We start from the raw sequence: 14,507 nt of genomic DNA, 5'->3' as shown, positions 1-14,507 counted from the left end.
TCTGAGAAAGCACTTCAAGCAATTTGAAGTCATTAAAAATACTTTTAGTTCCAACATTTTGGCTCTTAGAACAGTCTTAATGGTTATATGACAGTATGTTCTACTACTGGCAGTATGGCTTTTATTGCATGCCCTGATCTATTTGATGATCATGGCAGCTTTTTAGAGAACTACAAAGAAAAGCTGAAATAATGAATTATTTTTCAGACAAGACTAATAAAAGTGTTAATCAAAAATACCATAAATGTCAGAAGCTCTCATAAATTCTGCATTTTATATATTCCTCCTTCTAAACATTCAACCAGTAGAAGAAAAATACTAAAAGGAGGATTAAAATAAGAGAGGGTGCAAGCCAAGAAAGAGCACAGTACAGTCTATGTGCCCTTAAGAAAATCTCAGCACTTCATTTAACTGATCTCATTTACTGATTTATGAAGTAGTATTATTCGCCTATGACTTAATTTCTGACAGCTTATAAACATCTCCTATAGATTAATATGATTATGTTTGATTTCTGGTTAGATTATAAGGTATTCCCATATGACAAGACACAGTCAATTATTCCCCCCTTATGCCACTATTATGAAATATTAGTGGGTTTTCATACACTTCTATCAGTATAAGAATCACTCCCCAACACATTTTCCAGTGACTTGCACATCACTGATCTTGAGACAAGAAGAATTTCAAAGTACAGCGTGAAATGAATCTATTCCATTTATAATTACACGTTTCCTATTTTTTTGTGACATTTATCAAGATTAGATGATATTTGACCCTCTTTCCATCTACTTTTAAATAGGCCTCAAAAGGAAATTCTCACTGGCAATTGAGGAGAACAGAACTACATACAGCATTGTGGATTTGTTAGCAAAAATTCATTTTAAGATTTTATGAGGTTCCAAGAACATTATGCTGGAAAGTAAAATTATAGAGCTGTCAGTTATGTCTGTTGGATGGCGTACTTCTGTTAGTGCAATGCCAGGAAGGTTCAGTCATTTTGTTGAGAGGTTTCCATAGAGCTGTGCAGATGCTTTGTTCTACCTATGGTGCAAATACCTGCTAATTTGCTTCACTTTCTAACTGAAAGCAATGAATTAAAAAAAACCAAAAGAACAGGTAATGCTTAGACACATAATGAACAGGCAGAAAGATGGAGCTTTGTAAGAGAAATCAGAGAGGCTTTCAGATGCCTTGATAACAGTGGTGCAGTAGATGGCCATTTCCAGTCACAACATATATTTTCCTTTACCATGCACACACGCACACATAAACACCTCTGGCAACAGCTGTAAAAATAAGTTGCCATTGACTTGAGCATGCAGTAACTACTGTTCCTCTCACAGCACAGTCTCAAGCAAACACTGACTATATATAAATGTATATATATCTCTATATAATACATCTTAGAGCTATTCCACAGAATTGTTTCATAATCTCCATGCCCAGAGGAGAGTCCACTTATTTAAAATGCATAATTCTTGGTGCGCAAGGTGAAATCTATACAAAAAGTTCCACAGAGTACTTTTGGGAGTACCAGTGTGACCCTTTGGAGAGTGCTGTTCTAATACAGGGTACATCAAAAGATACACACAGTCTCTCTGTTTGAAAACTGTGGTAGCAGATGCTTCTCTGCAGTTCCCTGTTTTATAAAATAACCAGTGGCAGAAATTGTCACCAAATGCTTGATGTTTCATCAAACATCCAACCTGGCTCATTCTATGTACTTGTACATTTTTTCAAAATGTGTACATTTCTTCAAAATGTGTACATTTCTTAATTGTATTCCTTTCCCCATATATTTCATACAATTAATATTATCAACCACATACATTTTACTGGCAAATCTTGTAAGAACACTGAAAAAATAAAACTGATTTTCCCCCCAAGTCTTTTTCATCAGTATAGGCCTAATCTCTGAGCAAGTAACTCTGATAAGGGAAAGTTTAATCCTTAGAAAGAAGCACTATACCTATTGAACTTTTCCCCTCTTTTTTTTGGAAAACATTATTTTGGGAGAATAGGGTGTAAGAATTCAGGGAATAATGCATTCCAATATTGCATTACTTTCTATAAGTAGGAGAAGTCTCTACTCATCACCTGATTAGTGGCATCCATACTTTATTAGGGTTTGATGGATTTAGAGCAACCAGATCAATATGTTTGGAGGAATCACTACATGAAGGGGCAATTCCAAACAAAACTTTCTGGATTGAGTCAGTGCAGTCTTAAGCATGAATTTTTTCCCCAGTGTATGAAGAGCTATGACTAACCAGAAAAGCAGCTTGGTTTTGGAGACTGAAGCCTGGACTGCTGTCAGCTGGGAGATGAAATGCTGTGCTTTAGGTTGGCACAACCCACGTTTCAGGAACTTTTCAACCCAAGCTTCACCTGCTGTATCTGCCACAACAGCAGCTCCAGTGGAATATGATCCTTTCAAGCTGAGATTTATTTCACTTCATTCTAATTAACCTGATTACTATCTAGCCATACACATCTGTTAACGTGAGACACCAAAAAACCCACACGTTTCTATCGTCATCTGCAGAAAATGCCGTGACACTGTCTAAACATAGCATGCTGCCAGGGATTTGAAATGTCAGAGGAAGAGGCTGAATCAGACTATCTGATTAAAAGAGAGTGACATGAGTTAGGAAAAGAAGATTACTGAAGAGTGCAGGGTTACTGAGTTCTGTTTAGATTATCGGAGAGAACCCAGCAGTTAAGTTTGACTAATACAGTACAAATAGATAATGGACAAGTTCACACATATTGATTGCAGCATTAGCCCAAAGAACAAAACACACACTTGAGCACAGAGATCATTAGCAAGATGCAATATTGACCTAAGTACTTGCCATCAAAGTTCAGGTTTAACTTTCAATGAAGTACACAAATTAGGTGGATTTTTTTTGTGATTCAAACTTGGGAAAGGACCACACAAAAAAGTGTATCATAATATTTCTTGTGGTTTGGTATAACCTTTGACAAAAGCCTGGGAGGAAAGAACAGGAGAGGCTTTTATACCAATATCAGTGATCTTAGTAGAAAACTAAGGTGGCAGTGGTATCATAAGGCTGTTATTAATTCAAATCTCAAGAGGTGCCAGTCAAGAATTAGAAGTAACCTGTCATAATCACTTTGGAACTTAAAATATGACTGGAGCAATTTTATTCCTGGAAGCAATATGTGACTCTTACAAAGAAAAAGAAAAAATGGAGGAACAGAGAAACCAAGTCTTATTCAGTCTTATTTACTTAATCTGAATCAGTGTTTTGCTCTGAGCAAACTTGATTTGTTTTATAAAGTCTCTACCTAAAGCAGAGGGAGAGATCCCAGACTGCTGAGTTCAACCTCACATGACTGGATCATCTCAGGAAATCTTGGTGGGAAAATCTCTGCTCTGCCACTTAATTGTTCCGTGACCTTTGTTAAGTAACATCACCTCTGTGTGTTTCCATTTCCTTGCCCACTTCTGATCAACTACAAAATAAACATGTCAGGGTAAGAACTCTTCTCACCACACACTTGCACTTGTCCCTTGGGAATTCTGATTTCACTTGGAATTGCAATTGTATAACAATCTACATCGAGCATAACAGTTCATCAAATTATGCAAAGATCAAGATATGAAAGACCAACAAGAGAAAGAATTAACAAATTTATCTATTTTTTTAAACCCTATGAGAAGATTTAGATAGTGCCATGAGGAGAGCTGAATAAATGTACTTAGCTGAAATTTATTATTTGATTCTTATAAGCAGAGATGCCACTTCTAAATGAATGGCTCCTTCCAAGATGACACAGGAGAAACTAGATTTTTTTTCTTTTATTTTTATCCTACTGACATTAGCCTCACCAGTATCTGTCCCAGATGGAGGTCTGGTAGCAGATGTCTGCCTGTATGCAGAGATCATTGACCTCTGAAATATGACCTCCATATTAAAGACTTTAAGAATGAATCTTTCTTTTAAAGGAGAAAAAACCTCTTTTTTTTCTGAAAGAGGAAAGAAAAACCCATGACAACAGAAACTTTATTTTATTATGATCCTAAACCTGTATAAGAATTAACTTCCACTCACTTCCCTCTGGTAATAAAGTTTCAGTGTTATTCTACAGAGAGTCCAGGCTAATGAATGCAAATTTGTACCTGAAAATTTAAGGAAGTTTTATTTAAAATTTCTATTTTCACAAACCCAGGTTCCCAGCAAGATCAGAATTACAGTATTCTGTCTCAGACCTCTTGTGATTTAGAAAATCTAAAAGGTCTAACCAGCAACATTTCCAACTCATCATCCCTTGTTTGGTTCATCCTGTCTAAATCTGACAGTGATCAGGCTGCTGTGAAGGGGCTGCCATGAGATCATGCAAAATGCACCAGTGAAGCTTAATGTGTGCAATGACAGAGGTACAGGAAATAGCTAATTTCTCATTTTCTGCCTCTTCCTCTCTTTCCTGTCAAAATTCTAATTACATTAAAAAATGCATTTTACTGACATTGTGTCAAGTAGTCATAACTATTACCCAATATAAGTGTTTGACTCTGGCTCCCAAATAATAATGTTAATGAGATAACACAGAGCAGAGGGAGTGTGGGCTGCCAAGCCTGTGCAGCAAACTACAGAACACTTCTGATGCAAATTGTTTCCTCCTGGACACAACTGCATTTGATTTAAAGATTTCTTAGTGTATTCATTTTCAGGCTCTATCATCCAACATGCTGCTTATATCATCATCACTTTGCACAATCTTGCTTTCTGCCAAAAAGAAGTTTCAAAAATAACATAAAGTCATGGTAGAAATCAGGCCATATTGACAGGCCACGTTAATGTTCTTTCAGCACTGCCTTGCTCCAGGTTGCATATTCTCAACCATAATTTCCAACCTTCATCATTCACCTCTCTCCAACAGCAGTACTTACATTAATTGTCTTTGGAAATTATTCTACTGTATTCCACCATCATATCCAATATGCATTTTTCCTCCTTAAAAAAAGTGGGATTTGCCCTTTTAATGTCTTTGGATTTAATCGCAGCACCATCCTCTGCTCTTGCACTAAAGAAAGGAACTAAAGTAGATCTTACTGGACAAAAGCAATCTCACATCAGACCTCTCTTTCTAAAACCAGAAAAAAATAATTGTATTGCCTCCCATTCTACTTTAATTATACCCACACCAAATGTCTTCAAGTTAACCAGTTTAAGAAAAAAGGCTTTGTAGTAATTGCACATACTCAGCTGGGCTCTTTGTAATTCTGTCTCTAATGGCCCTTGGAGGTCCCTTGACTCCTAGAATTCTGTACAGGCATCAGGGACTGGATAAAAGGGATGCAATCCTGTTGGTGAAAATGCAAAACTGAACAGAATCAGTTCCCTGCCATCCTCTTATAGAGGCTTTATATGTGCAGGGTCAAAAGAACAAACAACAAGTTGAACACTATTTGCATTCCTTAATGAACAGCTGGAGGCAATTGGGACATTGTAATAATGAAAACAACCTAAACAGAACATAATTTAAAAGAACTTTTTTGTTCGTGTTTTTTTTTTTTTTAAATAGCAGAGTTAACACCAGAGATACAGAAACCATGCCCTTCTATTTTGAAAGTGCTTTTACAATGACCTTTCCATCCTCAAAGACACATTCTGTATGCCAGGCAACCTAGGCAAGGATCTATGTTCTCTCTTTTGATTTACAATTAATTTATTTTCAGGTAGGATAATACATTTATAACAGGCCTTATGATGTTCTCCCTCTTGCATTTCAACATTCAGTAACCACAGGGATTTTGCAACCACCCTTCCCAGAGATTCTTCTGTCTAACTTTTCATTTCAGAGGCAGGAACTGTACACCTGCAGTTAGGGTCAGCACTAAAAGCAGAAATTACATTTTTTTTCTTCTATATGAATAATAAATACAATAAATACAGTATTAATGTCACAGTGGTTTCCCTACTACTATGTCTGAATTTCCCCAGAGGCAAAAAGAATTGTGATCTTTTTCCTTTAACAAAACAAGCCAAACAAGCCACATCCCCCCTGAAAAAAAAAAAAACAAACCACAAAAACTCCATCAAAAATATCCTAAAAAAATCCCCAAAAACCTAACCACAAATACCTCGTTAAAAACCACCAAAGACCCACCAAAATGAGGATTTTTTTTTTTTTAACAAATTAAATCCCAGAGAAGTGGTCACAGCACTGAGCCTGACAGAGTTCAAGAAAACAAAACAAATCTCCTCCCACCACCTTCCCTATATAATTTTAAATCTTCCAGTGTTGTGCTTATATTTCTATTGAACAGTGTTCTCTGGAGATAACAGTGGTTTCCTCACACAAATTACAACTGATTTTTTTTTTTCCCTTCAGTGTTGCCAAATAGAACTGTTCTGTTCCAGAATATACCGAAGGAACCGCTCTGGATACTCATCACTCACTGCTCTCCCTGGAACTGAAACAAGGTGCTGACTGCAAGGGGCCACTTAGAGAAAAACTTTCATCTCCTCCAGATCTCCCTGAAGCTGTTTCTGCCCCTGCTCAAAGCACAGGAGACCCCCAGCTCGGGGCAATGCAAGAAAAATCAAAGGTGGTGACTTTGTTAAAGGAGGACAATTCCTCATAAGCTTTTCAGACAGGCAAGTTTTTTTTTTTATATTTTAGCCTTCCTTGACGTATTTCTGACTCCTCTGTTTGGGACTGACATGGCTACTGAGCACAGGAATCATTCCTGATGTGCCTATCAGGAACTTGACAACAGAAAGAATTAAAATAGCAATTAAAATTAAATTGTGCAGGACAGAACTGAACTGATAAACAAGGGCACATTAGGTTAGAAATATTCTGCAAGGTACCAAGAAAATTAATCAAAATTTTAAATGTAGATATATCTTTTGTTTTACAATAATAATGTAATACCAAAAATATGAAACTATCCCCTCTCTGATTGAAGTTATTAACAATGATTCTTTATCAGCTTTCCTTTTTAGCAAAGATGACCTCAGAAAATCTTTGTCATTTTTTTCTGCAGCTCTAGAGTGCAAACCAAGACAATTGAACCATTTTAATAGCCAGGCTGGGTGCTCAGGGAGGAACTCTCAAGTACTATTATCCCTGATAGCATCAAACACTATAGTTTGTGCTGTGTGTAGCAGTTTTGAAATGTGTCACGGAGATGGAGTGATTCATACTTTGTATTTTTCTTGACAATAGATGTTAATATTTTCTGGTATTTAGAGTGTCAGCTTTTTGACAACTTATATTGCATTTTGGGCTTGTTGGCGGTTTTTCTTGTGTTATCTGAAAACTAAATTGTGTATGACTTGGTACAAAATGAAGCCAATCACTTGACTACCACTTCTAGCCTCTCTTCTTGTGGATACTTTCACAAAGAAAATATTCTTGTGAGAAGGCAATGAAATCTTGGGGCTGGGGGTGAGGGGATGAAAGAGGAAAAATGTGGGGGAAAAAAGGATCACAAAAATGTTTGCATTTCAGTCTGAACAACAAGTTTTGAAAGTGGTTTTCTTGAGGGGAGAAAAGCAACATCTGCTGAGTCATGGTCATTAAAGCACTTCACATCTTGTTTTCATACTCACATCTATAAAAATCCTGCTATGCAAGAACTAAGATATAAGTTAAGACATAAAATAACACAAGGTCTTCCTCTGGCATCTCACCTCAGAAAACTCAAAAGTAATGCTTAAATTGCTAGAACTGAAAATTGTGTAAAAACTTTGATGGAAAAGTTGGGATAGGATTTATGTGGACAAATGCTTTCCCCAAATTTTCACGTTAACTTCATAGTGCCCTCCAAGGTCCCATTCAAAGCTTCCAGGTAACACTAAACTGTAACACTAAAGAGTTAACTGTACCTGGGGGGGAAAAAATCACAATATTCAAGTTTGACTTCTGCTCTTTTAAAAGCTACACTTAACCCTTCTTGCTAGGAAGGAGCAAGACAAAGTAATTCAGCTGTAAGGCTCTGAAGCACATATTTTACCATAGCTAAGAACTGCTCATACCATGTGTTAAGGGGTTGGAAGGGAGCTTAAAGATTTTTTTGAAGCATTGTTGAAGAGCAACAGAATACGAAAGTTCATACAAAGGAGACGTGTCAAAATGTGACATTTCAATAACGAGGAGGGAGCACGGCTTGTTACCAAGCCCAACACACAAAGGAGAAGAATTACAGACCAATTCCAAAACTGCAGCCTGGTCTCGTACACCCTAAGAGGATTTGCCTTCAAAGCTGGATGTGACATGCCAGCACCACGTGGGACAAGAGAAGAAAGGGACAACAAGACTGGCAGAGCTGCCGTGTTTGGTCCTGGTGTTAAGAGCCTTTCACAGGTCATGCTAGGCCTGCAGAAACTCTCCAGGAGCAAATTGCCTCTCTCAGGCTCTCAAAACACACCTGTTAATGTGATGAAGGAAAATCTTTCCCTCAATCCCAAAGGAAAATTATCCCCTGCAGATCCTCTTGCTCTTTCCCTCTCTCCCCTTCCTCCCACATCACGTAGCAATAGCAGCTCATGAAAGCGTAGTGGCTGCTCCCATCAGGAGGAGGAGTATTGGACATTTACCAATAAAGGTTCATCATGTGACCACATTTACAGCAACAGACTCCACAGCAAAAAGACACACAGTAAAAATAGGTTCCAACTTCCCCAGTAGGACAAGAGATTATTACAAACAAAGTTATAACCTGGTGATTTCTCTGAAATATATTCTCTAAAAACTGATGCTGGAAAAGTGAAGCTAAAGAGATGCAGGGTAAGTAACAGCACTACTTAAAATATCAACCTGAAGATATTAATTAAATGAGGGCAAAATCATGGGAGAGGGTTAAGGGAAAGGCCTATAACATACTAACTTCATCTCTGAAGCCTAAAAAGGCTTTCTGTTCAAGAAAGACAAAATATTATTGCAAAACTTTTCCAGTTTGAGTTGTCTCTGCACAGGTCAGGCACACAAACACACAGAAGAGAAAAAAAAAAAAAAGGCAAGATAAGTAAGATCTGGGCGATCAGTGACCACTACATACCTCCAGGAATGAAAAATAATTATTACCCAGAGCAGAAAAACACCTCTAGACCATCTCTTAAATTGTGGAATACAACTGGAAATTATATGAAGATAACTGCAAAAAACACAACAATTTGAAAATAGCCTAATTTATGAGGCAGGCTTTGTAGTACAGAGAGATTCTCATTAACTATGTCCAGTAAAAAGAACTATGAAGAATAAGATGCCACAATGGGAAGGCTGTCACTGCACACAAACATTCCTAAGACATCTCAGTTTGCAAGATGTATTGTGTGATTTGGCTAATTTAAAACCATAATTTCCAAAGGAAGTTGTTCTGTCCAGCATTAGGCTCATGCAGGGTCCAGGGCTATAACATGTTTGTAATCCAGCAGTGGTGGTGGTGGTGGTGCTGTGAAAATCCTACAACAGGCACCATGTGATACCAGAGTTCTACTTAGTGGGAATCCAGTGAACACATCCAGCTGAAATCCAGGCAACTTAGCCTTTTCTTGAAGCATGGGTGCCACAGCTGTAGGTCTCAGCTGTCACTTCAGAAAAAGCATGGCCCAAGCCTGAGGAGCAACTTCCTCCACACCAAATACTGAAACAAAAGAAAAACTAACAAAAAAACCCCAAAAACCTCCCCTAAAAAATTAGTTCCAGAAGCAAAATCTCTTGCTTTCTGCTTGCCAGCAGAGGTTGGTGCCCTAATTTCCAGTTTGCCAGGATTTTTTCTCCTGATGCACTTCTGACCACTGGCAACAACAGTGCCCCAGCACCAAGTGAGGGACTCTGTCATACTCACACCACAGCCATTGTCATGATAGCTGTGTCCCCCTCCTGACACTTACAGTTAAACCCTTCAGCCTGAAAAGGACCTAGAGCCCCCAGGTCTTTCTGGGTAACTGTTTCAGGCACCAAAGAAGAAATTCCACAGTGACATCACCCTGTGAACACATAGTTCTGACCTGTGAGGACAAAAGCTGTTGCAATTTTTTTTCCAAGTCTTCGGCCTTCATGAAGGCATCCATCTGCTTCATCAGACATTACTGACACCGCAGGCACACAAGGTTACCCTTCAAATTAACTTTACCATTTGTCATACACGTCCTCTGATGCCAGCAGCACGAGGTGCAGTTGCTTTAGGCTCTATTTTAACAAATTTTTCCAAGTGCCACCTCTGTAGAAAAAGTCTAATCTTTTATACAATAACTGCTACTACTTGTGGTATTATGGCACCCATTTCTGACTCATCCTGCATAAAGAAGAGGGCAAATCTCCCTCATTCAATAATTTCTGCATCAAGCTCAGCTGCTTGCTCTTGAGGCAGCTCCTCTTTTAGAAAGAGATGCAGTTTTGATCAAAGACTTCTACTAATGGAAAATCTATCATATTCCCTGAATGATGCATTCCAATAATAAAATACTTTGGCTTCTGAAAATGTGCATCATCTTTCCTGATCAAATTCTCTGACTTTCAGGCTCAGCCTCAGGATCTTGTTATGTTTTGTCTTCATGATAAATGAATCCCCAATACCAAGCATCTACTCTTGTGTGGAGTAGATACGTCACCCCTTGCACTTTTCTTTGAGAAACAAAAGCAAACAAAAGAAAACAGGAGCAAAAAGAAAGCCCCCGTATAAATTTGTTTAAGGTTGGCTCAATGTTTTCAGACAAAAAGAAAATGAGTCTCATCTTACATCATCTCCTAATCAAGAGTCAAGCACAGAAGTTAAGATTTAAAGGAAGTCAAAAGGGAGATTCTCATACCCACTCCTCCCCCTCCCCCCAAAAAAACCAAACTAAAACCAAAACCAACCAAACAAAAAAGGAGGATCTAATAGAAGACCTTTTATCATGTCCGTTCTATGAGAAGATAGACCTATCAGAGCTGATTGAAGTAAAGAACTTCTGAGCACGTCCATCAAACGGGAAATACAAGGGGAAATCCTCACATGCAAGATTATCTAGGAATTCTCTTTCTAATGTTCCTTCAGAATTATATCATGGATTTACAGTACTCTTGATTATGTAGAGTAGTAGTAAATAAGCATGGGAATTTCTATCCAAGTGAGATGAAGCTACACAAGTGACCAAGGAGGTAAACACACAACACCATTTTGCCAACAAAACAGTACTACTGATGCTTAAAACAAGGTGAAAAAAGGATATGAGTAATATCTGGAAAACAAGTAAAAAAGGAAAAATTCTGTGGTCTAATTCTGACTGTTATTCACCTCTTGGGAGCAGCAACGCATCTTTAACAGAGTATGGTGGCTCCAGCATCAGAGGAACAAAGCACTAAGCTGGACTGAAAGCCACATGCCTGACCAGCAAACTTCTCCACTTCATATCTCCAGCAAAGTGCTCACTACAACCACACAGAAAACAACTCTGTAAAATGAGTAAATACTACTCTAATGGCCCAGAAACAGAGGAAGCTCCAATCTTAGGAAAAGCTACAGAGGCACACAAAAGACATTATCTGACACGGATGAAATTTTCAAAATCAGAAATGCTGCACAATTTTAATGGTGGCCAATGGAGAGGAGAACTTAGGTTCACACAGATATTCCAATTTAATCCATGACTGACTTGGTTTTGGGCATGATCACTGTAAAAACCCATTGCTTTTGTCAAGCCAGACATATATCTTCTGGTATTTTCTCTTCTTTTTGAGAAATACCCTGGTCCTCTTTGCCACACACACACACTACTCAAGAGCAAAGCATTGGTAAGGGTTTCTTTTATTTGGTCAGTAAGAAAACAGCATCAGTACATTAATAACCAATAATAAACAATGCAGTTTAACTGTCCAGCACCTAGATATCTCATGTTCTAGCTTTCTTTATGTATACACACATTCCAAGTAGTCTCAATGCATTTTTACAAGTTGGTAGCAGCTTATGTTAACAATTTGCACACACAAACACACACACATGTATCTCAGCAGGAATTATTTCCTATTACTCAGGCCAGCAAAGAGAACCTGCTGTAACTGGCATTTCCAGTAGCCATGCACAATTTGTATGAACAGTTAAGGTCAGATAAGAGGGAGAGAGGAAGAGACACAGGGAGATACAAGGAGAAAAGCAAGCAAAGCCACAAGTTGAAGACAGGCTATTGTCTCCCAGTTCTTCAGGTAAAAAGTTAAGGGTTGTTAAGAGGCAGCTGTCCATATCATCATATGGAAACGTCTCCTTGGCCAAAACCAGCTTCTAGAACTGCATTTGTAAAGCTAAACCAGCTGGGAGGGAAAGAACAAAAAATAGCTGATGAAGAAAAACTCTAAGTGGTAGAGCACATTCAGGAGAATTAATATGTCCTTATCTGGGAAGTCTAGACTCACCTAAGCTACCCTGGAGGAGGATGCACTTTTTGATGAAAGAGTTTCTGTTCAGGTCTGTCCTTTGACAATTGTGGTGACTACATGGGCTTGGGGTCACACTTAGAACAGAGATACTGTAAATTCTTGCAGACCTACTAAGCAAGCCCAGATGGCACAAAAGCTACTGTGATGTGGGGTTTGGTATGACAACAGGAGAATTACAAAACTACCCAGGACAGTGAAAATCACTAAACCTCTCTCCACATGGACTGATTCAAGGAAAGACAAAGGCAAAGTGAGCCCTTTAACTTTGGTACATTATTTCTCTGTATGCAGTATTTTTATTTTTTTACACATTAGCAGAATTACTTAGGTAACTGACTTGGTTAGGCAACATGTCTTTATACAGACACACTTTGAAGGTCAGCCTTCTCAAACACTGTGTTTCAAGTCATACTAAGATATTAAACATAACTGGTCTATGAGCTGCAATTTATTCTAAAGTGAAAATAAGGACACTTCAAGAGGTGAAATAATTAAATGTATAATCAAGTTTCAAGTATTGAATATTTAGTCAGGAAATGTACAAAGATCTCCTCCTATTGACTTAACACAGAGGTTCAAGGAAGAAATCTGTTTGAATGCCCAGGCAGCCGTGGCTGACCACATTGTGAATGTCAGCACATTGACTGAGGTACTGAACTCTTGCCATTTTAAACTTAGGCAAGTCATTAGCCATGAAGAAAAGCTAAGATTATTAATTAACTGCCTGTTCAGTTGCAGGTACAAGCATGGTACAATCTGATCAACCAAGCATAAATATTTTCTGCATTTTACAGCTACACATGACATACAGAAACCCCAGAGGTGCTAACATCATTGCAGAAACTACGTAATTAAAATTTACTAATATAACTTGCAAACAGAAAGCAAAAAAACCCCATAAAAACGTGTGTGAGGTTTTTGGGGAGTCCCAGGAGACAGGTAAGGGGTACAAGCACGTGACATTCCACAGTACTGAGGGAGGCTGGCTGTGTGCCAGTGTCAGCCACTTAACTGCACCCTGCAAGAATTCAGCTGCAAATCTTTGCTTCCTTTCTGTCTTTCATATCTTTGCAAGGCAAAAGACAAAGACAAAGTCTTTCAGCTGGAGTTCTTTCATCCAAGAACATTCTTCATCCAAGGCCAAAGGTTCACCATATCCTAAAAGGCCTTTGGATCTGCATGTTCAGTCATCTTCATCCAAACGTATTTCTTTGGGAGCATTATTCAGTCCTTGTGGCCGATCCTAAAAGAACACCAATAAAAACTATCTTCATTCCTTCAAATACAATCTTCAATGGCTTTATCTCTAGGACCACTGTATGAGAGCATTGTGTCTAAGGTGAAAAATGGATGCAGAGGTAGTTCAATTAAAACCACAGCACATTGAAACATTTTTCTATGGTTTCTGGAGGTTTAGTTTTGGTCAACTCTCTAGCTAAGTGTTCCCAAGGTGAAATTGGCTTTCTGGAAAACCACACATATAAACACAATATTTTTCCCTTGTGCTGACAGCTGTTTAAAAATACTACCTGTTAGCTTTCCTGGGACAATATCTTTAAGGGGATAAGAATTGTGATATAAGATCCTATCTGTATATTATACAGGTACAAAGTACTTTGAATATTAAACTCCAGAATATGAGGAGGGTCTGTATCCACTTAAATTGCTTTACTGGAGTAGGGAGATGTAAAATTTCCTCTGGGAGGAAGCAAGCCAGTTATTTAATGGTACACGATAATGCCGTAGAACACAAAGCAAAAACCCCTGCAATTGTAACTTGTGATTGTCTAAAATAAAAAAGGTGCCAGCTAATCTTGGTTTCAAACAAATACCATTCTTTCACCTGTCCATTGTTATTCCACATCATCTAGCTCACTTATATTTCCTGCAAATTACTTTCTTTTATATATACATATATACATATATATATATGAATGAAGTTTTCCAATCCTTTCTGTGCTTTTTAAAAAATATTTTTCCTGAGTCACCTATTTATCTCTTCCTTTCTTCCTTCTGTCCAAATATCTTCTGTTGTTTTTTCTCTTCAGGGAGCCTGTCCCTGCTACTCTTCTTTTCAATTCCATGCGACCCTTCAAGATTTTAGTCTTGGC

The 14,507-nt window shown here is 38.1% G+C and overlaps 1 protein-coding gene across 4 annotated transcripts in view; it reads right to left on the bottom strand.

The window, feature by feature from the left end:
- The window catches only part of ATRNL1 (attractin like 1), a 435,696-nt gene that overhangs the window by 74,093 nt on the left and 347,096 nt on the right, over positions 1-14,507 (bottom strand). For 2 of the 4 annotated variants that reach the window (XM_038140023.1, XM_038140024.1), the window contains one exon: positions 11,755-13,639. The exons of the other annotated variants lie outside the window; for them this stretch is intronic. In XM_038140023.1, coding sequence (XP_037995951.1) covers positions 13,580-13,639 — 60 coding nt within the window. In that variant the 3' untranslated portion in view covers positions 11,755-13,579. Of the gene's footprint in view, positions 1-11,754; positions 13,640-14,507 lie in introns of those variants that run through there. 4 annotated transcript variants of the gene reach the window in all.

Source organism: Motacilla alba, chromosome 6, assembly GCF_015832195.1.
Source record: "Motacilla alba alba isolate MOTALB_02 chromosome 6, Motacilla_alba_V1.0_pri, whole genome shotgun sequence".
NCBI classification, from domain to species: Eukaryota; Metazoa; Chordata; class Aves; order Passeriformes; family Motacillidae; genus Motacilla; species Motacilla alba.
Note: the sequence above shows the minus strand (reverse complement) of the source record. Positions and strands in the feature narration are given on the sequence as shown.